At 38.1% G+C, this 23,661-nt stretch overlaps 1 protein-coding gene across 5 annotated transcripts in view; it reads right to left on the reverse strand.

Moving 5' to 3' along the window:
• Positions 1 to 23,661, reverse strand: part of PPP2R3A (protein phosphatase 2 regulatory subunit B''alpha) — a 221,742-nt gene that overhangs the window by 125,331 nt on the left and 72,750 nt on the right. For 4 of the 5 annotated variants that reach the window (XM_004278937.4, XM_033404081.2, XM_033404082.2 and 1 more), the window contains 2 exons: positions 10,743 to 11,009; positions 2,326 to 2,429 (listed from right to left, as the gene is read on the reverse strand). In XM_004278937.4, the coding sequence (XP_004278985.1) occupies positions 2,326 to 2,429; positions 10,743 to 11,009 (371 nt within the window). Of the gene's footprint in view, positions 1 to 2,325; positions 2,430 to 10,742; positions 11,010 to 14,929; positions 16,070 to 23,661 lie in introns of those variants that run through there. The other variant, XM_004278938.3, reaches the window with a different exon arrangement.

The raw sequence follows: 23,661 nt of genomic DNA on the forward strand, positions 1-23,661 counted from the left end.
CCCGCTAGAGGGCGCTCCAGTCGTTATAGTATCTGGGCAGAAAATAAAGCTTTGATACAGAGACATCAGTTATCTGTTCACAGAATTTTAAAAAAAAATTTTTTAATGAAAAAAGACAGGGACAGTTGCTCATACTGTATAACTTCATAAGCAGTGTCCTATAGTAACTGAAAATGAAGACTTGTGCTTCAAGTCTTTTTGCCTTTTGCCTTTGCAGAAATAATCTCTTTTTCTTAGAGATAAAATGAAAATGATTCATTTCAATAAAGGAATATAGCTGTTGCGGGTGCTGCTGCTCTGTCCACCAACAGAAATGTCCACCCTATCCCGGTGACATGAAGTCTAAGACAAAAAAACTGGCTGTTACTTTCCTTAATATTATGCAGTTAACTGCCGATAAACAAGTTGATTACTAGTTTTTCTTTGATAGTCAGCCTCAGGCTCACAAACATACGGTCCTAGCATATTCAAAGTAACTTAGAATGTAAGTAGTTATAGTTCTTCTCTCTGGCTCTAATTTTTTATAGAATGAACTACTCCCCCCACCCCTTTTTAATCTCCCAGCTTCTTCAACACGTTCTCTGAAATAATCATAACTCACTTCTTGCTGCTTTCCCAGATTGTTAGATGGCTTTTGCCAACAATGCTGAACTCAATGGCTGAAGATACCCAGGACAAGAGCTGTGTAACATCCCTATTCTTTCTAACCCTTGTTCACACTCCACCTGAGGCATTTTTCAGGGCCTGGCACCTACCAGGGGGAGAGAAGCTAGCTGAATGAAAGCTAGAACATCTACACATTTCAAGATCTTCAATTCTGCTACTGTTATACACTGATTTCTAATAACAACAATAATAATTAATAATAGACAAGCAGACCACCCAGCTGAAGTCCTGGCTTTACTGGTAGGGAAAGGAGAGGGAATCCAAGCTGACCCCCCTATTGTTCAGGCCCTTGGCTCTATTTTCTTCCCTCAGGTTCTAGGGTGCCAGAGACAGCCAGAATGGCAAATGCCAATTCTTTTACTGGTTTACTCCTAATTAGTGCTTTTTTGCTAATTCTAGACTCCAAGGAGTTCTTCTTTTACGACTACACACACAAAAATTTTTTTTTAAGATTTTTATCTAGCTGTTTCCTATTTGCGATAGGAGAAGTGGAACGGTGACCATGGCCCTGACTTTGGAGAGTCATCCTGCTGGTGTATGAGGAGTGGTTCTAGTCCTAGGGCCATTCTAGTCCTTGGTATTTGAACAACTTAGAACTATTCCCTGTAACAAAATGACTAAAATTCACCTGAAAAACATGAAGCATTTATAACTTTTAGCTTTGATGTTGTTCTTTAAAAGAAGTCCATTAACTGGTAGTCTTATATCCCCTGATCACTTTAGTTCTATTGTAATGCAAGAAGAACTTGGTGAACTCAACTTGCTGCTAGATTTTTCAAAATAAGAATACAGTTATTCATCACCTATCATGTTCTCAAGCATTATACTACTAACGGCTTTGAGGTGGCATGAAAGAATCAGAAGAATCTGTAAGCTGAATTTTGCTGCTATTATATGTTGATTTTAAATAATGATGATGATGATAGTGACATCAGGTGAACAGCATTTCCCGATAGTTCATCAGGAAGGGTATCTAGCCCAGAAAAGATGAGAAAAGCATATTTAAAGAAGGCTGATCAGTTAAAAGAGGTAGAAGGGGCATGCTATAACAGTCTCTTAAATTGATAAATATATCAAGAAATAACTTCTAAAGAAGAAAGAAGGGAGAAAAAAATAAAAGAGAGAAGAAAGTTGGATTTGAGTTTAAGAAAACTTGTCAGGATGTTAAAATCCAGGAGTATCTTGATAGATGTTCTATTCCTTTGTTACTTAACTGGAGCTTTCAAAAAGTAGTAACTAAAATCTACTAGAATTCAGCTATTTTTAAGAAATCAACTACATACAATTCTAAATTTGATCACATGAGAATGGAAGCATGTGACAAGTGTGGTCTGCTCCCCTTAAAGGAGCATTTATGTCACTGCTGCAAGAGTCAAATCCTAAGACTCAAATTGTTAACAAGTGAAACTAAGAACTACCAAATACTTATTAAAGAAGTATTTCTGAAGGTCTGTTTTACTGATTAGAGACGTAAGATAAAGGCTTAGGGAAAGAATTTGTGTGTGGGCATAATAAACTGTGAGTCATTGAATTTTACTTGTTGAAACAAAGGATAAGGGGAAAATTAATAAATGAGTAAAATAAGTGACTTTTATAAAGCATGTCATGAGGGCCAGACAATTCCTTGCCCAGCCCCAGAGTAACTGCTCTCATACTTACTTTCTCCACATGGCAATGAATGACTGGGCTGACACAAATCCTGTCCTCTCTCCCCCTGCAGCCCTGAACATGGGGGTTTTCCAATAAAGAGGACAGCCACAGACCTGCAGATAAAGCACAAATACAGTGTAAGCCAAGGGGCAGTGAAGAGATGACATGACCGAAGAAAGGGCCTTTGTGGCTTTTACCCTTCATGCCACAGTGGACAGAAGGGCCCTTGGAGGAGCAAAACTGGGGCAGAGGCAGATACATCAGCTGGGGTAGATTCAGCAAGACAGAGGGGAAACAAAATAAGAAGATGACATGTTTAATGAAGAAAATGAAAATCCATTTGCCTTTTCTTCAAGTGCATTTATAGTGATGTTTCTTTCCCCTAACCTGAAAAAGCAACGAGTCTCCCTCCCTTCCTACCACTCTTACATCATATATTTTCTACCTTTAGGAAAAAAAAGAAGTGACTGAACATCATGGTTGTATATGCCCTTCCCTCCTATGGCAGGAAAATACAGCCACCTTTATTGCTCACTCACTTGGTGTCAATACACTCTATCACCTCTCTCCCTCTCTCTCCTTTGCTTATTGTGTTATTAAGCCCCAGGTGCAAAAAGAACCAGAAAAGCCTGGACTGTTCAAGAAAACAGCTATAAATCTATTTAAATGGATACAATTCAGGTGAAAGCTGAAAGGCAAAAATTAAAATGCTATTATTTATTTAGAAGATACCACAAATGGCTACATATTATAAAAGCCTTAGAAAGAATTAAATACAATACCCTAAAAGATAATAATTTTTTTCTCCTCAATAAAAAAGCTCTTTCTTTCAATTAAGAAAAATTATTCTTATACTCTTATAAGAGACAGTCTGTACCAAATTAACCTGCTTTTTTTCTAGAGGGAAAATTCTTCCAAGTAATAATAATATCTAAATATTAGCAGAGAAATAGTCTCTAAATGATCCCAATTTTATATATACACATAAAATGTATTCCCAAATCTGAAGCTCTTCAGAGAGTCACATTTTGTCATTGGATAAAGATATTCTTATTATTCATATTAGATATAGGATCTGTTGAGCCTTATTCTACAAAGGGAAGCTTCCCCTCTGACAGATGACTGGATGTGAACCCACAATAGGTTGAAGTGAAGCTGCTCCTGATGTGAGGCCTCGGTGCATGGGGGATCCCCACAGAAGCCTGCATAGTACCTCATCTGAGATCAGTTATGCTGAGAGAATGCCCAGGGCTGCTGGGTTCATGTCAGAGATGAGGATATGGATGGTGAGATTCAGGCCAAGGGAGGTAAGTACAGGGCAGAAATGAGATTGCTTCTGCCAGGGCCACTAAAGCATGTTCTGCAAGCAGGATGGAATTTAAGATTTCTTAAGTCCAGAGGTCAAATACCTCCACTGAGGTCAAGAATGAGGGAAAGGTGTTGCTTAGCAAACAAATGGATTTTGTTTATTGTATAAATTATGACTGCCAAGGTACAAAGCTTACAATTAACATACTTTGGGTGGTAACTGTCAAATCCACTTTCCCCAATCCCAATCCTTCCTTTCATGCAGAATGGTGGTTTGCCAAGAAAATGCTCTTAAATATGACAGGCTGTTGGTAACTGCTGGAAAAGTTGGAAGAATAGCCTGTATTATGGAGGTGGGGGGTGCAGAGCCACAAAAAGGGAGAAAATACAAGGAGAGACTGGAACTGGCTTGCCAAGGTGCTTGAAGCTCCCACCACTAGAGCCACTACGGATTTTTCAGAATTGAAAGGGATCAGGAATCTTCTAGTTCATCCTTGGGAAGTGGTCACCAGCTCAGCGAAACACTTCCAGGGACTGTGCACTTACTATCTCCGGTGGGGCTACTTCCACTATTAAAAACTTTCATTTCCTTAGATTACAGTCTTTTATTCAGAAGACTCCGGTTAAAATGTGTACACATCAGCTCATAAAGAGTAGTAAATCACTGGGATTAACATTTACAAATTTTTTATGACCCAAAGGCAGAATCCTAAGAGATAAAGTACAGAATAGATATGTTTTGAAGTAGATGGGAAAGGGCTGAATTGTTTTTCTTGTAGTGGGTCACCCTGAGCAGCCAAAGGTTGGTCAACATGAGGGTATCGGGCCCTTGGAGAAAATGCCAAAAGAAAAAACTGGAAGGGCAGTGGATGGCAAGGGCTTCAGACAATACACTTTGACCATTTTTAAAAAATGTATGGCTGGTCTGCATCTGCTTAAAAACAAAGGATTAAGATAAAGAGAGTGAGCAAATAGCCAAAGCAATCTTGAGAAAGAAAAATGGAGCTGGAGGATTCAGACTCCCTGACTTCAGACTATACTACAAAGCTACAGTAATCAAGACAGTATGGTACTGGCACAAAAACAGGAACACAGATCAATGGAACAGGATAGAAAGCCCAGAGATAAACCCACACACATATGGTCACCTTATTTTTGATAAAGGAGGCAAGAATCTATAATGGAGAAAAGACAGCCTCTTCAATAAGTGGTCCTGGGAAAACTGGACAGCTACATGTAAAAGAATGAAATTAGAACACTCCCTAACACCATACACAAAACATAAACTCAAAATGGATTAAAGACCTAAATGTAAGGCCAGACACTATAAAACTCTTAGAGGAAAACATAGGCAGAACACTCTATGACATAAATCACAGCAAGATCCTTTTTGACCCACCTCCTACAGAAATGGAAATAAAAACAAAAATAAACAAATGGGACCTAATGAAACTTCAAAGCTTTTGCACAGCAAAGGAAACCATAAACAAGACGAAAAGACAACCCTCAGAATGGGAGAAAATAATTGCAAATGAAGCAACTGACAAAGGATTAATCTCCAAAATTTACAAGCAACTCATGCAGCTCAATATCAAAAACCAAACAACCCAATCCAAAAATGGGCAGAAGACCTAAACAGACATTTCTCCAAAGATATACAAATTGCCAAAAAACACATGAAAGGATGCTCAACATCACTAATCATTAGAGAAATGCAAATCAAAAGTACAACGAGGTATCACCTCACACTAGTCAGAATGGCCATCATCAAAAAAATCTACAAACAGTAAATGCTGGATAGGGTGTGGAGAAAAGGGAAGCCTCTTGCACTGTTGGTGGGAATGTATATTGATACAGCCACTATGGAGAACAGTATGGAGTTTCCTTAAAAAACTAAAAACAGGACTACCATATGACCCAGCAATCCCACTACTGGGCATATACCCTGAGGAAACCATAATTCAAAAACAGTCATGTACCACAATGTTCACTGCAGCTCTATTTACAATAACCAGGACATGGAAGCAACCTAAGTGTCCATCAACAGATGAATGGATAAAGAAGATGTGGAACATATATACAATGGAATATTACTCAGCCATAAAAAGAAACGAAATTGAGTTATTTGTAGTGAGGTGGATGGACCTAGAGTCTGTCATACAGAGTGAAGTAAGTCAGAAAGAGAAAAACAAATACTGTATGTTAACACATATATATGGAGTCTAAAAAAAAAGTGGTTCTGAAGAAACTAGGGACAGGACAGGAATAAAGATGCAGACATAGAGAATGGACTTGAGGACATGGGGAGGGAGAAGGGTAAACTGGGACAAAGTGAGAGAGTGGCATTGACATATATACACCACCAAATGTAAAATAGATAGCTAGTGGGAAGCAGCCGTATAGCACAGGGAGATCAGCTCGGTGCTTTGTGACCACCTAGAGGGGTGGGAGGGAGATGCAAGAGGGAGGGGATATGGGGATATATGTATACATATAGCTGATTCACTTTGTTATACAGCAGAAACTAACACACCATTGTAAAGCAATTATACTCCAATAAAGATGTTAAAAAATTTTTTTAAAAATTAAGTGGGTTTCTTGCAGACAAAAAAAAAAAGATAAAGGGAGTCAGGAGATCAATAAGAACCTAAAAAAAAAGTAAATGATATCAACCTGAGTGCAACAGAATAGAAACTTTTATAACGAAGGAGAGAACAAGCTCATGTCAAGGCTTTTTACAAAGGAAAAGACTGGATGACAAGTAAGGAAGTACAGGACGTGCTGAAAATGGGTTTAGGAAACTGAGGTTTAGAGGAGGAGACAAGAGTCAGCGTTGCTGGAGCAAAGAAAGCTTGACTGACACCTATAATTAGATCTAAAAATGGCCCAACAACATAAAGAACTGAAAGCAAGATTGTCTAATGATACACAGGAAGAGATGATCACCCAATATTTGTAATGTTCTTTAACATTTTTAAAATGTCTCATGCTCGTTATTTCATTTGGCCCTGACATGATCCCATACAGAAGAGGGTGGGTATTTTTATCCAGTTCTGCAGATGAAGAAAAAAAGGTACAGAGAGGCTAGCTTACAGGCCACAGGAACAATGGGTCAAGATGGTACTGTATCAGCCAATTAGAGGAGCTGGAGGGCTTTGTTCAGTTCGGAAGACTTTCATTCTTTTCTCTCAACTTTCAATTAGAGGCTAAAACTCAGTGGTGACAAATACTTCCCTTGCTGTTCCTCAGTTTCTGTTCCTATGCTTTTTTTTTTTTTTTTTTGTGGTACGCGGGCCTCTCACTGTTGTGGCCTCTCCTGTTGCGGAGCACAGGCTCCGGACGCACAGGCTCAGTGGCCACGGCTCACGGGACTAGCCGCTCCGCGGCATGTGGGATCTTCCTGGACCGGGGCGCGAACCCGTGTCCCCTGCATCGGCAGGCGGACTCTCAACCACTGCGCCACCAGGGAAGCCCATCCTTTGCTGCTTTTGTTCCTCTTAGATTCATTCTCTAGTCATTTCTTCTCCATCACTACTTAAAGCTGTGGAAAAAAGTACAAACTACACACTGAGAATTTAATCAGAAATGGACATTAATCTCTCCACGCTGTTTGAGGTTGAAGATGAATGAGCTAAACTTCACCAACAGATGCAGATTTCATAAACAGAGTTTTCTTTGCACTTAAAAAACAGACCCCAGTCTCTACAGCTACACTTAAGCATCACGGAGAGTAGACTGTAAACTCAAGCTGGCCTTCCAAGTAGCTTTATAAGAGAGAGATTTTTCTCTTTTCTTTTGATGTGGACTTCTTTTTTTTTTTTTTTTTTTGCGGTACGCGGGCCTCTCACGTTGCGGAGCACAGGCTCCGGACGCACAGGCTCAGCGGCCATGGCTCACGGGCCCAGCCGCTCCGCGGCATGTGGGATCTTCCCGGACTGGGGCACGAACCCGTGTCCCCTGCATCAGCAGGTGGACTCTCAACCACTGCGCCACCAGGGAAGCCCTGATGTGGACCATTTTTAAAGACTTTACTGAATTTGTTACCATATTGCTTCTGTTTTATGTTTTGGTTTTTTGGCCGTGAGGCATGTGTGATCTTAGCTCCCTGACCAGGGATCGAACCCGCACCCCCTGCATTGGAAGGCAAAATCTCAACCACTGGACCACCAGGGAAGGTCCTCCAAGTAGCTTTATAAACTATAAGAATCCATAAAAACGTTCATTTATTGCTCTGACCACATCCTCCTTTGTTGTCCCCCAGGGGTTGTCTTCTCCTTTCCTATAGCCAACCTGTCGTGAGAACACAAGCACACGAGGGTCAGTGATACAGGCACTGCCAAAGGATGAGGACGGTCTGTAGAGCAAAGAACGGTGGAAAGTAAGACTGATTTAGTGAGTGCTAAAAGACTGGCCGTAGCCAAGGAAAAGCTGGATTACATGAGCCTAGCTAACTGGAAGACATGATTAAATGAATTTTTTAAAAAATAAATGATTTTAAGAATAAAGAGGCAAAATCCAATAAAACGAGCTGATACAGTACTTCCGAGGTCATTATACACACATCCTCATCTTTATATGCAATGTTAGTTTTAACTTTTAAAAAGTATGAGCAGTTCACCTTGCTATCTGAGCTGACAATTAAGGTCTAAGAGCAGTGAACACAAATGCTTGGCACCCCGAATGGAAGTTAGGGCTATAATCAAGTACAATTCAGACAAGTTAATCAGACATGTATGTGTATACTGGCTATTGTGCCACATGATAATTTGGTATAAACAGTAAATTGTCACGTAAATGCCTGTTACTATGGCTACTAAAAAAAAATAGTTTTCTATCTTTTTAAACTTCTCTATGTTGTCAGCTTCCACACTGGCAGTTTTTCCTGATGCCACCTACAGATTGATCCTCACTGCCTGTAAATAGGAAAGTCCTCCGTCTGACTCCCCAGCATGTAAACCCCTTCCCTGACTTGACTACGCTCTCTCCTACACATCTCGTGACCATGTGGAGTCCTCAGGCTCTCTGCTCTCCTCTCACTGTGCATTCACTGGGGAGTGCTGGCGGCCACTGAGCCACAGGCAGGGCAGGGCTACCACCAGCCAGGTGGGAGAGCCAGAGCAGGAGGGTGGAGGCAGCACAGCAGGAAGGCTCCTCAGTCAGGCTCTGGGAATACTTAGATGAAGGTCGACCCAGAGACCTTCAAGACAGAGCAGGCTGCAGGTCTCTGGCAGTGAAGCACTAGTCACTGATTGGCTCTCCAGATGTGGGGAGCCCAGCAGACCACCGGGGAACTACCATGTCCTGCAATCTGCAGTCTCTCCTGTTTGCCTGCCCGAAGTGGTCCATGAAACCTCATGTCTCTCTCACACAAATTGTTACCATGTTAGATATACCCTGTTTGGCATTTATGTGATTAACATGTTATCTCCAAATTAGACTTCATTCATCCTTGCTAAATTCTATCTTTTGGATTTAGATTCATTATTCTAGTCCACTCAGATAATTTATCACTTGATTCATAAAATAGTCATCTCTCAAAGCTTGGGGTAAGAAAATGCCAATGTCCTGAAAGAACTTATAACTTATTTGGGTGGATATAGCTTGGAAGTCAGTTGATGGTATGTTAGCATACGTCCAGGGGAGATAGGGTAGAAACAGCACGATGCAGGAGTCAGAGGACATGTCTCCTGACATGGACAAACTCTGTGTCTTCACGTACATACTTGTAGGACTTCAGTTTCCTCATACGTACAATAGAGGAGAAGAAGGTGAGCTCTTACTTCTGGAATGAAAGAGGTTGTTTTTCACTAGAAACATTCTAAGGGGTCAAAAAGCAAGTTCTAAGATTGGGGGGGTTGATGAAAAAAGGAATAAAAAAAGGATTCTTTTTCACTTTCCTTAAAATCACTCTACTTACAAATTATTTAACAGCAGTAACAAATGTTCTGAGGTTAGAGGTAGGAGAGAAGATGGGACATGACAGGGCAGGGATTCAGGGACGTCTCTCAGGACACAATGGAAGCTAGGTCTTAGAGGATGGGTGATGTGGGAGTGGCAGAGTGGAAGCCCACTTTGGAGGGGAGAACTATGAGATCCCAAATGCAGAGGCAAGCCTGTGGGAGGGCAGGTGGGTCAGGCCCACGCAGGGAACAGCAGTTTGGGTTTTATCCTCAAAAGCAGTAGTCTTCAAACTTTCAAATATTATTCCTGAAAGCAGAGGAAGCATTCCCAGTGGAAGGGTGCATGGGGTCTTGGGAACTCCCACTTGGTGTCTAGTTGTCCACATGCAGCCCTTAGCCTACTAAAGCCCCTCTGTCTCTTGAAGCACAGCTTGAGACCACTGCTAAATCCTGAGGTATGATCTGACTCTTCAGTATACATGCATCATAAAAACAGAACCCAAACGAAACAAAGCACTCCTATAGATGGTAGGAATCCCTGAATATTGCTGAGCTGGGGAATGACATGATCAAATATAAACTGATGATTATGCTCAGTAGTAACTGTTCTAGGAGGAGGCTGGAGGTGTAGAATCCATTACTAAAGATATTACAGTAGTCTTAGCATTAGGGACTAAGACCTTAAATTAGAAGCAGTTGGATATATTGAAAAGTATCACAGACTTGCTTCCTGGTGGCAAATCCATTTATTTCTGAGAAGAATTACAGTGTTGAGCTGGCCTAATTGTTCCTTGTCTGGTTTGAGGGCAAGGAGTTATGATCAATGAATGAGAACAAAAAAGAGAGATTTGTATTCAACACAAGGGAAATTTTTCTAACAAGGAAGGCTATTTAATGATGGAACAGGCTGCTTGACAAGGTAGTGAGTTTCCTGTCACTGAAGGCATTCAAGCAGATAATGAATTTATGTGTTGGTGATGCCATGGATGGAATTCCTGTATTAAATGGGAGGATGGACTACGAAACCACTAAGGCTTTTTTCACACTTAAGAGTTCCATAAAGTAGAACCATAGCTAATATATCAGTATCAAATACATTTTTCTAATATGGAAAAAAAAGATGTATGCTTACAAACAGAGAGCAAGGAGGCAATAAAGAGAGGGAGATTGGGATTGCTAGAGAAAGGGAGATTATACATCATTTAGTAGTTATATTACCTTTGCAATTTTTCCCATTTCATAAATGTCTGCTTTCTGATCTTCAATATCCATGAAAGCAGTTTCAATTCTGCTTAGAGTCTGTTCATGATTACTGCAGGCATCGGGGAGTCCTTCAGGGAAGTAGAACCGTGGAATGTTTATGGATAATGTTGCATTCACAACATTATTCACATGAGGAACAGGGGAGAGAGGTCGGGGACTACTTGCAAAGGTGGCTGAAGGTGGAAGTGGTGTCCCAGGTTTCTTTTCTGGTTTATTTTGAATCTGGAAAGAAAATATGATTATGAGACACAAATATTCTAAACAGTATATATTACTGGAAAGTCCTCACCAGTAATAGGAAGTTGGGTATAAATACAAGAAACCACAATTAGAAGCAGTACAGATGAAGAGCTCACTCAACTATAGACAGGGGTAAGCATGCTCTGAGGGAATGCTTATCTACACTGAATCAATCAGTACATTACTCATCTGTCAATACTAGAGTCTACATAGATTTGTGCTTAAAAAATCCTACAGTACATTTTCCCACCAGTGATGAGCGAGACATTTAAGAGCAAGGTCAGTTGACATATTAAGGACCTTAAGGTGAATTCTCAGTCTGTTGGACCTGGATTAGTAAATTCTTCTTGAAGACTGTTCTTGGTGTTTCTATGCATTTCTACCTGTCCTTCAGTAGGCAAACAGAATGAGTTCTTTTTAAATATGTAGATCTAAAATGTATTGTGGGGGCTGTCCTTCTACCTTCTTCCCTAGTTTGACTTTATCTAGGTAAAATCACTGCTAGTCCCTGATGCAAAGAAAGTCTTTGTTAAGAAAATTAAAGCATTTTAGTTTTAGAATGTCTTCTACCAGGCTGACTGAGAGGCATGCTATTTTTTCTGAGATACACAATTCTCTCATTTTTAGTATACTCTAATAGACAAGGATCATGGTCATTAATTTCACCACAGCCAAACTCTCTTTACAGTTTATTAATTCTTTAATAGTTTATATCATTCCTTTTTCCAAAAAGGATTTGATGTGGTGTACCATAAAGAGACATAGAAAGGACAGTATTAAAAGGTTGGGGGGCAACAGGGAGACTAAGGGTAACCATGATTTAGGGAAAGGGGAAGGGAGGTACACTAATATTCAGGTAGAAGTTTATTTTAGCAATGAAGACTAAATTTAGTTCTGAGATTCATAATAGAAAAAGCAAAAAAGATTCAATGAAGATTTTCAGAGTTTAATTTCTATTCTTAATTTTGACCAAATTATCTATCAAGGCTCATGAGCATGGCCTTATTAAATGCTACATAAGGTATGAAAGATGGACATGACTGTTGACTAGCTAAATTTATTTTAAATTCACTGTGAACACAAAATATTACTCGAGTGTTCTTCTTCCTTAAATTATATCCTAATGCCATTCCTAAAGTCTGAACAATGATTTATCAGTATGAAGTAGATCTGAATATCATATTCCCTTTTGACATATGGACTTATAACATGATTTTTAAATTCAGGGTAAAAATTTTAGCTACCTTTGAAAAGCATAAGTATTATAGGAAGACAGGCTTCATTCATACAAATATGTGATAAATATGATTTAATCTCCTACTTTTATTAAACACGGCCCATTTCTCATGTTAATATCTGACATTAATACAGAGTGGAATCTGCTCATATATTAATACTGTTGGGGATACGAAGGCCAGTTGGTCACACCAAGCCTTTGCTGCAGTATCAGGATATCACTCATATAAAGCAATAGTCAAGGAAGACATTGCAGAGGGAAGTGATGCCAATGAAATATGAAAAACTTAACAAAAATCAGTGATGGCTTACTAGCTCTGTGACCTCAGGTAAGTTACTTAACCTTTTAGAATTTCAGTAATAAAACAGATTAATTTCCTTTAATCCTCACCAATTAATTTCCTTTAATCCTCACAACAACCTTCTTCTTAGAAGGTTGTTGTGAGGATTAAAGGAAATTACAGGATGTAACATAGGGAAGAGGCTCAAAACTGTGCTGGGCAGAGATATGTCTTATTTAAGAAAATGAGTCACAAGGCCAAAGGATGGGGTTCTCAAAAGATTAAACACAGGGCTTCCCTGGTGGCGCAGTGGTTGAGAGTCCGCCTGCCGGTGCAGGGGACACAGGTTCGTGCCCCGGTCCAGGAAGATCCCACATGCTGCGGAGCGGCTAGGCCCGTGAGCCATGGCCGCTGAGCCTGCGCATCCGGAGCCTGTGCTCCGCAACGGAAGAGGCCGCAACAGTGAGAGGCCCGTGTACCACCAAAAAAAAAAAAAAAAAAAAAAAAAAAAAAGATTAAACATAACTTGGCATGGTTCTTCAGATTCAATAATAAATAAAATAATCACTTACACTTGTAAGGCAATTTAAAGTTTACAAACTACTTTTGATTTAACAAACTGATAATCTCTTCTAAGTAAACAATTGTCTCTGCCTTAGTGCTAAATCTGCAATTATTATTACATAGTCCTATGAGTCAATAACAGTAGAAACTGTTCTTAAATTTCTAAAATAAGGCATATAATTCTTCAGGGGCTTTACTTAGGTCACTTGTATTAGTGTCATTTCCTTTCTATTATTCTATGCTGAAAGAGAGTTGTGAGACTACAAATATACAGTTACCAAAATTCTTTTTTGTTTCTCAAAAATGTTTCCCATGGTGTGACATCCAGGGTAGTTATGGATAACTTCAGGGCAATTATAACCATAGGATTGAGACCACTGGTGCCACTGGGAATGAAACTCAATATTCTAGTGAACACACAATACTGGAGAAGGTTTAGAGCAAGCCCTTCAGTGTTAACTCTACACTTTTGCTTTGACAGAAATAAGTGACATTCAGAAGAAACCCTGGCTATTTGTCAAAGTTTTAATTTGAATGGGAAAATATTCAATTATATAATAGTCTACTTTGCTTTCATCAGTGTACTTTACACAGAGCAGTTCACTAATAGGGAAGTATTTACTAATTCACTGTTTAAGTCCATATTTAATAAAACTGATGTTAATACTTAAAGGGAAGATAAAAAGAATGCATTTACTTTGAACTTTTCAGGTGTATTGATTTACTTTCCACTGGGTTCAATAGGAGACATATAATTTAAGTCTTAAAGTAGTTTAATAAAACTGACGCTTTACAACATTATAGAATAAAACAGTAATATAAAGTTCGTCAGATTTACCAAGTTTAGCATCTGCCCACTTTAAATAAAACTATTTCATTCAAATCTAGGAACAGCATTAAAACAGAATTAGCTGTGTAAAGTATCTCAATTCTCCATTACAGTCTTTCCCTATACAGTATCATTTAGATATTCATTCTGAACAGTACCCTTATGTTACTGTAGCATTTCCAATATTTGACCATTTTTGACCTATTTTTAAAAATGCAATTTCATATCATTCACTCAAATAATTTGAAATTACTTTAGGTCAGAATAACTACAAAACTATGGTTTCTTGCTGGATTCTTGATGTCCATCATTGATGTGGCCCTTGATCTGTATTGCATTCAGTGCTAGGTAACTTGTTTGATGAGACACTGGCTCTACAGTTGTAAGCAAATAAGCACGATCTCTGCAAGCAGCCCCTGCAGGCAGAAATGACTCAACCTCACAGCTGAGGGAAGACATTCTTTCACAACCCAGTAGTAACTGCCATCCTTTGCTCCCTACACACAGTATATCACACACACACAACTGCCTATATGTATAAAAATAGTTCTTTCAAAAAAAAAAAGACTATCAGGATCAATATTCTTTTTTAAAAAAGATTCATTACAGATATATGTATGTTAATACAAATTTAGTCTACTAAATCAAAGTGCAAACAAGGATTTTAACATGGAAATTCTAACTTCTCAAAGATATTTCTATGAAAAATTCTAAATTGTAAAATATTTGTTAAGTTGTATTTAATTGTCTCTAAAACTGGATTCCCTCTCTACAAGAGAAAAATGTGAGTACTGTACTTCAGGTCCAGAAGGTCTATTTTTAAACCTGTTGGAATCTCTCTACAAATAGCTTTCTGGAAATAGCTGAATAGAGGACACAGATTAATTCCTTGATCTAATATCAAGTGAGCTGTAAAATTATTTGTAAGTTAGTTCACTGGGTGGTTTTATTAGTAATAAAAATATTTTAAAAGAAACACCCAAGTTTCAAACCTGTGTCTGCTGAAATGACTTCAGCCGCTTCTTAAACCGTGACGGGAGAACAAAATCACAGCCCCTTGCCAGGAAAGCTAACTCTCCCCTTAAGTCCGGGTCCCTTCGTAGAGATGTTTCCTTGATCATCATCTTTGAAAAGTGGATGTTTACTTATCAAACTGTCCAGCACACTTCTGAAGATAGTCAGACTTAATAAGTTGTCAATCTCGTCAGGTAGAAAGGTATTTTTTTTCTTCTTATCTCCCAAAGAAATTAAGTTCAAGCATTGTGCTCTCCCAGCCTCCAGGGACCACAATCCATGCTTGTACTGACATGCAGCTGCTTCCCAAATACAGCCTGTGGCTCCCAAGACCTGCTCATAATTTTCAAGTAAGAAACACGGGCTGCAATGGGCCTGTTGCTCCTTGTAGGTAGCTTTAAGTCAAACTGACCTGCCCATGTGGAGAATACAGAGCCTTCTGGGAAAGGAAGCACCCACTACTCTGAGCACCAAAGTTAGAAACATTACAGCTGGACCTAAAAATAGTGACTTCTCAGATAATGCTAACTTCTTAAACTCAGAGTACATGAGGTGTCAAGCCACATAAAACAGTTTCTCCTCAAGCTAGGAGAGAACATGTAGAGCATTTTTGATTTTGCTATTTAATATTTTATGAAAAAAAGAACATGCTGCACTTCAAATTTGAAACTATTATTTTAAGAATAATTTTAAAAAATTCTTATTTGAAGGGAAGCAAATGTTTAAAACCTTCTAGATATAACCAGTCAAAATATGGAGAAAAACACTATCATCCTCAAACAGGAATATACAGAGATTTGTTAGTCTCAGATTTTAAAATCAAATCTTTTTTTCTTTTTTTTTTTTTGGTTAGTTTGCAGAAGACCATCTAGTGATCAAGCATACTTTTTTGAAGTGATTATGAATCTGGATACATTTGAAAATTTATTGTCAAAGCATTGGTTAGTTAAGAAAGAGGAATGATGGAATGCTAAAAGAAAGCAGATTTAGATACACAGAAGTGAATGACATTTGGTTATAATAAAGGTACAAAAGATGATCAAATAGCAATGACATAATACATCTTGAATTTGTGAGACTCGTTTTTCTTAAGCTTTCAAGAAATCTCAGATTTTAAAAAAATTCTATTATTTTATCATATATTGAATAGCTGCCTCATAGTTATTTACAAGCAAATCTTCAAGTATTATCTCATGTTTAATATTTAGAATTCAATATTTATTTTCAGTCATCCATATTATTCAATCCATACTGATTTTCTACTTCTAGAAAATATAAACCAAATATTACCAAATAAACCCCAAAACCAATAACAGCTTACGATTCTCTTCTGCTGAACCTCTGTCTAATTTACTGGGAATTAAATTCTTTGGTTTTCCATTGTTTCCTACAACTTAAGTTTTTTCTCGATTTTAAGACATTCTGGTAACACTTTATAACATGTATATTGGGCTTATATGCCTAAACCTGTAGTTTTCAAATTTCTTTTTAAGCTGTAGAATTCTCCACTCATACAAAATCTTACCTGAAAGCTCTCAATATATACTATGATTGAAAGAGGATTACATTGAAACCACTGGTCTAATGCTTCAACCTGGGCCTTTCCTTTGTCTCCCCAATTTTCTCTCATTCAGGTTAACTCTTTGAGCTAGGTGGCTTTCCCTACACTCTTGTCTATAACGCTCTAATTCCTCCTTCATTATTTACCACCAAATTAAAACATTAAAAAAGTCTGTTATGAATGCAGCTGGGTTTTTAGACTTGTGATTTAATGCTTTTTCACTTTAGCCACACCTTAGTTGTATTTCTCCCCTTCCTACAACAACCTATGGCTTCAGGGGTGTGACTTTTCATCCCCTTCCTGAGAATACTCCTTCTCCTCAAATTATACACACTTTAACCATCCTTCGAAATTCAACTCAAATTTTACCTATTTCATGAAGGATTATCTATTTAAGCCCCCTTATTGCAATTCTCTTAATAAAATATTGTAGAGTCTTTGTTGAATGACTTCCACTTAACTTATTCTCTGGACAAACCAATGTTCTCCATTTTACCTATAGGAGAACCACCAATGCCTGGGACACACTGATTCATGGCTAATAGTTTAGTTTCTGTTATGCTCTCATGTTTCTTATCTCAGTAGTTGAGTTCTATCTATGCTTACTAAGAGTTGGTTGTATTTGTCCCCATCTGTTTATACTGGTTGTACTTTTTACAGTAATAATTCAATTCAATTACATAAACTAATGAAATATGAATGTGGAAAAAAGAGAGTTGATATTTCTAAAACTAAAACCCTAAGTTGAATATTTTATAAAGACTCAGTAAAGGCAAAAAACTACTAAAATTTTTCTGCTGTAAAATTAGTTATCGGTGAGATAAAGGAGAAAAGTCATTAAAATCTAGAAGGTAAACTACATTCAAATTGCTTCACTACTGACTTAAGTTCCTGGAAATCAGTTAACAAATATACTGAGTGTGATTTACTACAAAAAGATGTCATGAAACTTCAATTTCCAATTATGACACTCATTTCCAAAGAAAAGGCTTGGCTCTACATTAAAAGATCTGAATAATTAATGTTCCAAGTTAAAATAAAATGTTTAAGATACACATTTTACAGAATACATGGATAGAGTTTACAATTCCCTACTGAGTAACTATCCATCCCAATCATGTTCAGGTAAAAGGGCTTCTACTGCAATATTTTATAATCCAGCAATATTTTCCAACAGTGTCTAAACTTTTCAGGGTGAGGTCAATTGTAAAGTCATTCAATCACTCAACAAATATATTTCTGACACTTATTATGTGCAGTTACTTTGCTGGGTGCTGAGGATACGAAGAAGATAAGAAGTGATCCCTTTTTTTCTTCATTGCACCTAGCACAATGTTGGTTTAGAGCAAAGGACAGCAAATACTTTCATTTACTTCTTATAAATCTCTGGAGTTTCAAAGTCAGAACAGTGGTTAAGAGGCTGTCCTGCTACCCCTCTTAAGCAGGAAGAAGACATTTCTCCATGTCCTTTGATGGTGAAATAAGCTCTAAGTTTTTATTTATCCAATGGCTTTCCAAAAAATTCACAGGGAGAAAGGCCAGGTCCCCTAAAGGGGGTTAGGAAAGAACTGGTCTGTGGCAATGAGTTATTGATGGAGAAAGATTATTATGAAGTTTGTTTATTTGCTTTTTACATATTTACTTGTGTCTATATGGAAGTATACCTGCTTGGTTCAAGAAAGAGTCTGAGAATGTGAGTTAGTTTCAAGAAGTATATGATAACTGAAACATAGCAGCAAAGAACATGGCTTTTAGAGTGACCTCTTCTTTACTGGAAAAAGATCAAACAAGGAATTTCACTATTGACACAAACACGGCCTATGATATACTCTCTTCTCTCTTTACTTTAGTCACAGAGAAAGTGGTACAATCCTTGGGGCTGGGGGCTGGAAGGGAAAAGCTGTTTCTAGGTGAGAGGTTTTCCAGGGAGGAACTAAACAGAATGAGGAAGAATAGAAAACTATAAACATATAGTTAATAAATTCAATTTGCAAAGATGGAAAGTTTGTCAGTTTTAATGGAAAGAGTCGATTGTAAGGGTCTTCCCAATGTCCTTCTGGAATAAACCGTGCGATACTCTCTCCTGCCCTCTGCAGCATACATGAAGTCCATCCTAACAAGACAGCTAGCCAATAGTAGGTGTTTCCTGCACAGCAACCTGCATCTCTTTTTGGCCTGCAGATCATTCATGCACATACACTGCCTGCAGACAGAGGATGTCCTGTCTGGACCATGGGCCCAACCTGGTCTTCAGGGCAACTGTGTTAAGACAGCTTGACTACAGGATGGAAAAGATGGGTGCTCTTTTGCTGTGGGAATGACTGGGATATATCAGTTGTTACCTTAAGATCCAGCTGCCTTGACTGGGGTTCCTTTCTTGTGTTACCATTCCGTATATGTTCCATGCTTGAGCAAGGAGGATAACCTTTCTCTAAGAGAACCAGCTCAGTGGTGGATTCCTGGGTATACAGGGTTTTACAGGTTCCCTGGCAGGGGTACATACGAGAGAGACTGGCCTCTCTGAAATGACTAAAAACTATAGAACTGTTTTAAGGATAGCCTCCAATATATCAAGCAAGAAAAGATATTCCCTTATCATGTCCTGAAATGACCTACAGAACTGAGGCGTGAGTCCAGAAAGAGCCTATACCCTAAAGGAAGGTGACAGTGGGAAGGAGATAGGATAAAACTGTGTGTGACACCCAACATATTGTTTTTGTAGGATTCAGTCTTTGAAGTTTAGTTTGGAACTCAGAATGGATTTTCTAGAGCTTTCCAAATCCTCTCATAACTCCCTGCCCTTCCCCCTCTGAAAATGAAGACAGTGGTGATATACAATATTAATTCACTCTCTTCGGAAAGCATCAGCTCTATGGGATGTTTTAAGGAAAAAATGGGTTGATTACACAGGATAGAGAAAATTTTGAACATTTGCTGAAGACATGAATCACTTATTTTGACTTGTATAAAACTGCTAAACAGTTAATGTTGTATCGATATATGCAATGTGTTGTCCTAAAATAAGTCTAGCCTTTATTTTATAAACTAACATGTAAAGTCATACCAGCCTCAGGTGACGATGACTTTGGAGACTGAGATAATAGCACTGATCAAGACCACAGAGTTAAGAAGACCCGTTGGGATAAACAAGGCAGCAAAACTGCGAACATCTGAGTGAGTGACAGAAACACGTAGCATAGCAAGCCTGGGAAATCTGCTCAGCTGTGAGGACCTGTGTTGAGGTGAGAAGAATCAGGTCCAGAAAGACATGAGAGTCACTCTGAAGTGACATCAAAAGATTTTGCTCATAAGATGCTACAGGGGAAAAAAAAGTTACATATGAAAGAGGAAGTTACGCTACATCAACAGGGTACTTCTGATTTTAAAAAGGAAGCTGGCTGTTTTGGAAAAAAAAGCTAAATCAGAAGGCTTTTTCTGTCTACACAAAAATTTGTACATGAATGTTCAGAGCAGTGTTATTCACAGTAGCCAAAAAGTGGAAACAACTGAAATGTCCATCAGTTGATTAATGGATGAACAAAATGTGGTATATTCATACAATGGGATATTATTTAACCATAAAAAGGAATGAAGTACTGATACATGCTACATGATAAATCTTTAAAGCATTATGCTAAGTGAAAGAAGCCAGACACAAAAGACCACATATCGTATGATTCTGTTTACGTGAAATGTCCAGAACAGGCAAATCTATGGAGACAGAAGAAAGATTAGTGATTGCCAGGGGTTGGAGGGAGGGGGGAATGGGGAGTGACTGCTAATGAATACAGATTTTTTTGTGGGATGATGAAAACGTCCTGGAGTTGGTGCTGATGGTTACAAAATCTTGTTGAATATACTCAAATCTACTGAATTATGCAGTTTTTGTGTGTGTGATTGTATTTTATTGATGTAGAAACATAAAGTGATACAATGAACACTATAGGGCATGTAGTTTAACTGAAGTACAGCTGATGTACAATATTATATAAGTAACGGGTATCAAATATAGTGATTCTGAATTAGGCATTTTAAAAAGGGTGAATTTTATACTATTATATCTCAACTTAAAAAAGCCTTTCTCATCTTGGCTCTAACTGGCAGAGCAGTTAAAAAAGCTAATAATAACTTGGAATCATAGACTTTGTTTAAAATATCATTGTAAATAAGCTTTAATAGAGGAAATTGCTTATAAGCTAATTACTCTTAATACTAAATTTTTATATCCTCCTTTATGCTCCAACTTGGTGTTTTCTCATTGTCTTATTAATAGCTTGCTTTGTGTCACGAATGTTATTTTACTTTTAGTAATGCAACACTGGAGTGGGGGAAGGAGGCTGGTGGTTGATGTTGCTGGTGATCCATGGTTTCTTTGCTCCTCTAGCCTTAACTTCATTGGTTGTAGCAAAACAGGAGGACATCTAATTAAGCATTTTTGTGTCTTGCTTCAACTCCTCCAAATGACAGGAACACATTCCATAGGAAAAAGAACCCATAAATCTAATATTTTTAACTCTCAGTGTTCCTAATACTTAGGGGTAGATGCTCTTCTAGGATCTGGGGCAGGCAGAGATAATTAAGAACCTAAAATTATTACATATTATAATTCTTGGATAACTGGAATTTCTGGTTCATAGAGTTCTGTACTTCTTAGTCTGCCTTTCTTCTTCCTTCAGTAATTACTTCAAGTAGAGACTGTTCATTATAGAGCATAAGAATTCAATTTTGGCCTATAAACATGTTAGACAACTCAAGTTAGAAGGAATAGAGGGTTTCCAATCCACCAACACTGCCATGTTGAATATCAGTGAATGCATGGTGACACTACTATAAAATCAATTGCTCCAATGTCTTTGTTGGCGGTTTACATGTGTGTGATGTCTCAGGAATTTTGGGTGAGGGCTGAATTAAGAGATGTCAAAAAAGAAGGCTGATATATGACAAACCCTCAGCCAACATCGCTGTCAACGGTGAAAAACGGAAACCATTTCCACTAAGATCAGGAACAAGACAAGGATGTCCACTCTCACCACTATTATTCAACACAGTTTTGGAAGTATTAGCCACAGCAATCAGAGAAGAAAAAGAAATAAAAGGAATCCAAATCGGAAAAGAAGAGCAAAGCTGTCACTGTTTGCAGATGACATGATATGTATAGATAATCCTAAAGATGCTACCAGAAAACTACTAGAGCTAATCAATGAATTTCATAAGTAGCAGGATACAAAATTAATGCACAGAAGTCTCTTGCATTCCTATACACTAATGATGAAAACTCTGAAAGAGAAATTAAGGAAACACCCCCATTTACCACTGCAACAAAAAGAATAAAATACCTAGAAATAAACCTCCCTAAGGAGGTAAGAAACCTGTACTCAGAAAACTGTAAGACACTGATGATAGAAATCAAAGAGGACACAGACGGATGGAGAGATATACCATGTTCCTGGAATGGAAGAATCAATATTGTGAAAATGACTATACTATCCAAAGCCATCTACAGATTCAGTGCAATCCCTATCAAACTACCAATGGCATTTTCCACAGAACTAGAACAAAAAATTCCACAATTTGTATGGAAACACAAAAGACCCCAAATAGCCAAAGCAATCTTGAGAACGAAAAATGGAGCTTGAGCAATCAGGCTCCCTGACTTCAGACTATACTATAAAGCTACAGTAATCAAGACAGTATGGTACTGGCACAAAAACAGAAATACAGATCAATGGAACAGGATAGAAAGCTCAGAGATAAACCCACGCACATATGGTCACCTTAATTTTGATAAAGGAGGCAAGAATATACAATGGAGAAAAGACAGCCTCTTCAATAAGTGGTGTTGGGAAAACTGGACAGCTACATGTAAAAGAATGAAATTAGAACACTCCCTAACACCATACACAAAAATAAGCTCAAAATGGATTAAAGACCTAAATGTAAGGCCGGACACTATCAAACTCTTAGAGGAAAACATAGGTAGAACACTCTATGACATAAATCACAGCAAGATCCTTTCTAACCCACCTCCTAGAGAAATGGAAAGAAAAAAATAAACAAATGGGACCTAATGAAACGTAAAATCTTTTGCACAGCAAAGGAAACCATAAGCAAGATGAAAAGACAACCCTCAGAATGGGAGAAAGTATTTGCAAATAAAGCAACTGACAAAGGATTAATCTCCAAAATTTACAAGCAGCTCAGGCAGCTAAATATCAAAAAACAAACAACCCAATCCAAAAATGGGCAGAAGACCTAAATAGACATTTTGCCAAAGAAGATATACAGATTGCCAACAGACACATGAAAGAATGCTCAACATCACTTATCGTTACAGAAATGCAAATCAAAACTACAATGAGGTATCACCTCACACCAGTCAGAGTAGCCATCATCAAAAAATCTACAAAAAATAAATGCTGGAGAGGATGTAGAGAAAAGGGAACCTCTTACACTGCTGGTGGGAATGTAAATTGATACAGCCACTACGGAGAACAGTATGGAGGTTCCTTAAAAAACTAACAATAGAACTACCATACAACCCAGCAATCCCACTACTGGGCATATACCCTGAGAAAACCATAATTCAAAAAGTCATGTGAGAAGCAAAAAAACTACAATCCTGTGTCCTGTGGAACAAAACCCATATTCACAGAAAGACAGACAAGATGAAAAGGCAGAGGGCTATGTACCAGATGAAGGAAAAAGATAAAACCCCAGATAAACAACTGAATAAAGTGGAGATAGGCAACCTTCCAGAAAAAGAATTCAGAATAATGATAGTGAAGATGATACAGGACCTCGGAAAAAGAATGGAGGCAAAGATCGAGAGGATGCAAGAAATGTTTAACAAAGACCTAGAAGACTTAAAGGACAAACACCTAGAAGAATTAAAGAACAAACAAACAGAGATGAACAATACAATAACTGAAATGAAAACTACACTAGAAGGAATCAATAGCAGAATAACTGAGGCAGAAGAACGGATAACTGACCTGGAAGACAGAATGGTGGAATTCACTGCCGTGGTACAGAATAAAGTAAAAAGAATAAAAAGAAATGAAGACAGCCTAAGAGACCAGAGACAATATTTGAAGAAATTATAGTCAAAAACTTCCCTAACATGGGAAAGGAAATAGCCACCCAAGTCCA

This window comes from Orcinus orca, chromosome 5 (assembly GCF_937001465.1).
Source record: "Orcinus orca chromosome 5, mOrcOrc1.1, whole genome shotgun sequence".
Classification (NCBI taxonomy): Eukaryota; Metazoa; Chordata; class Mammalia; order Artiodactyla; family Delphinidae; genus Orcinus; species Orcinus orca.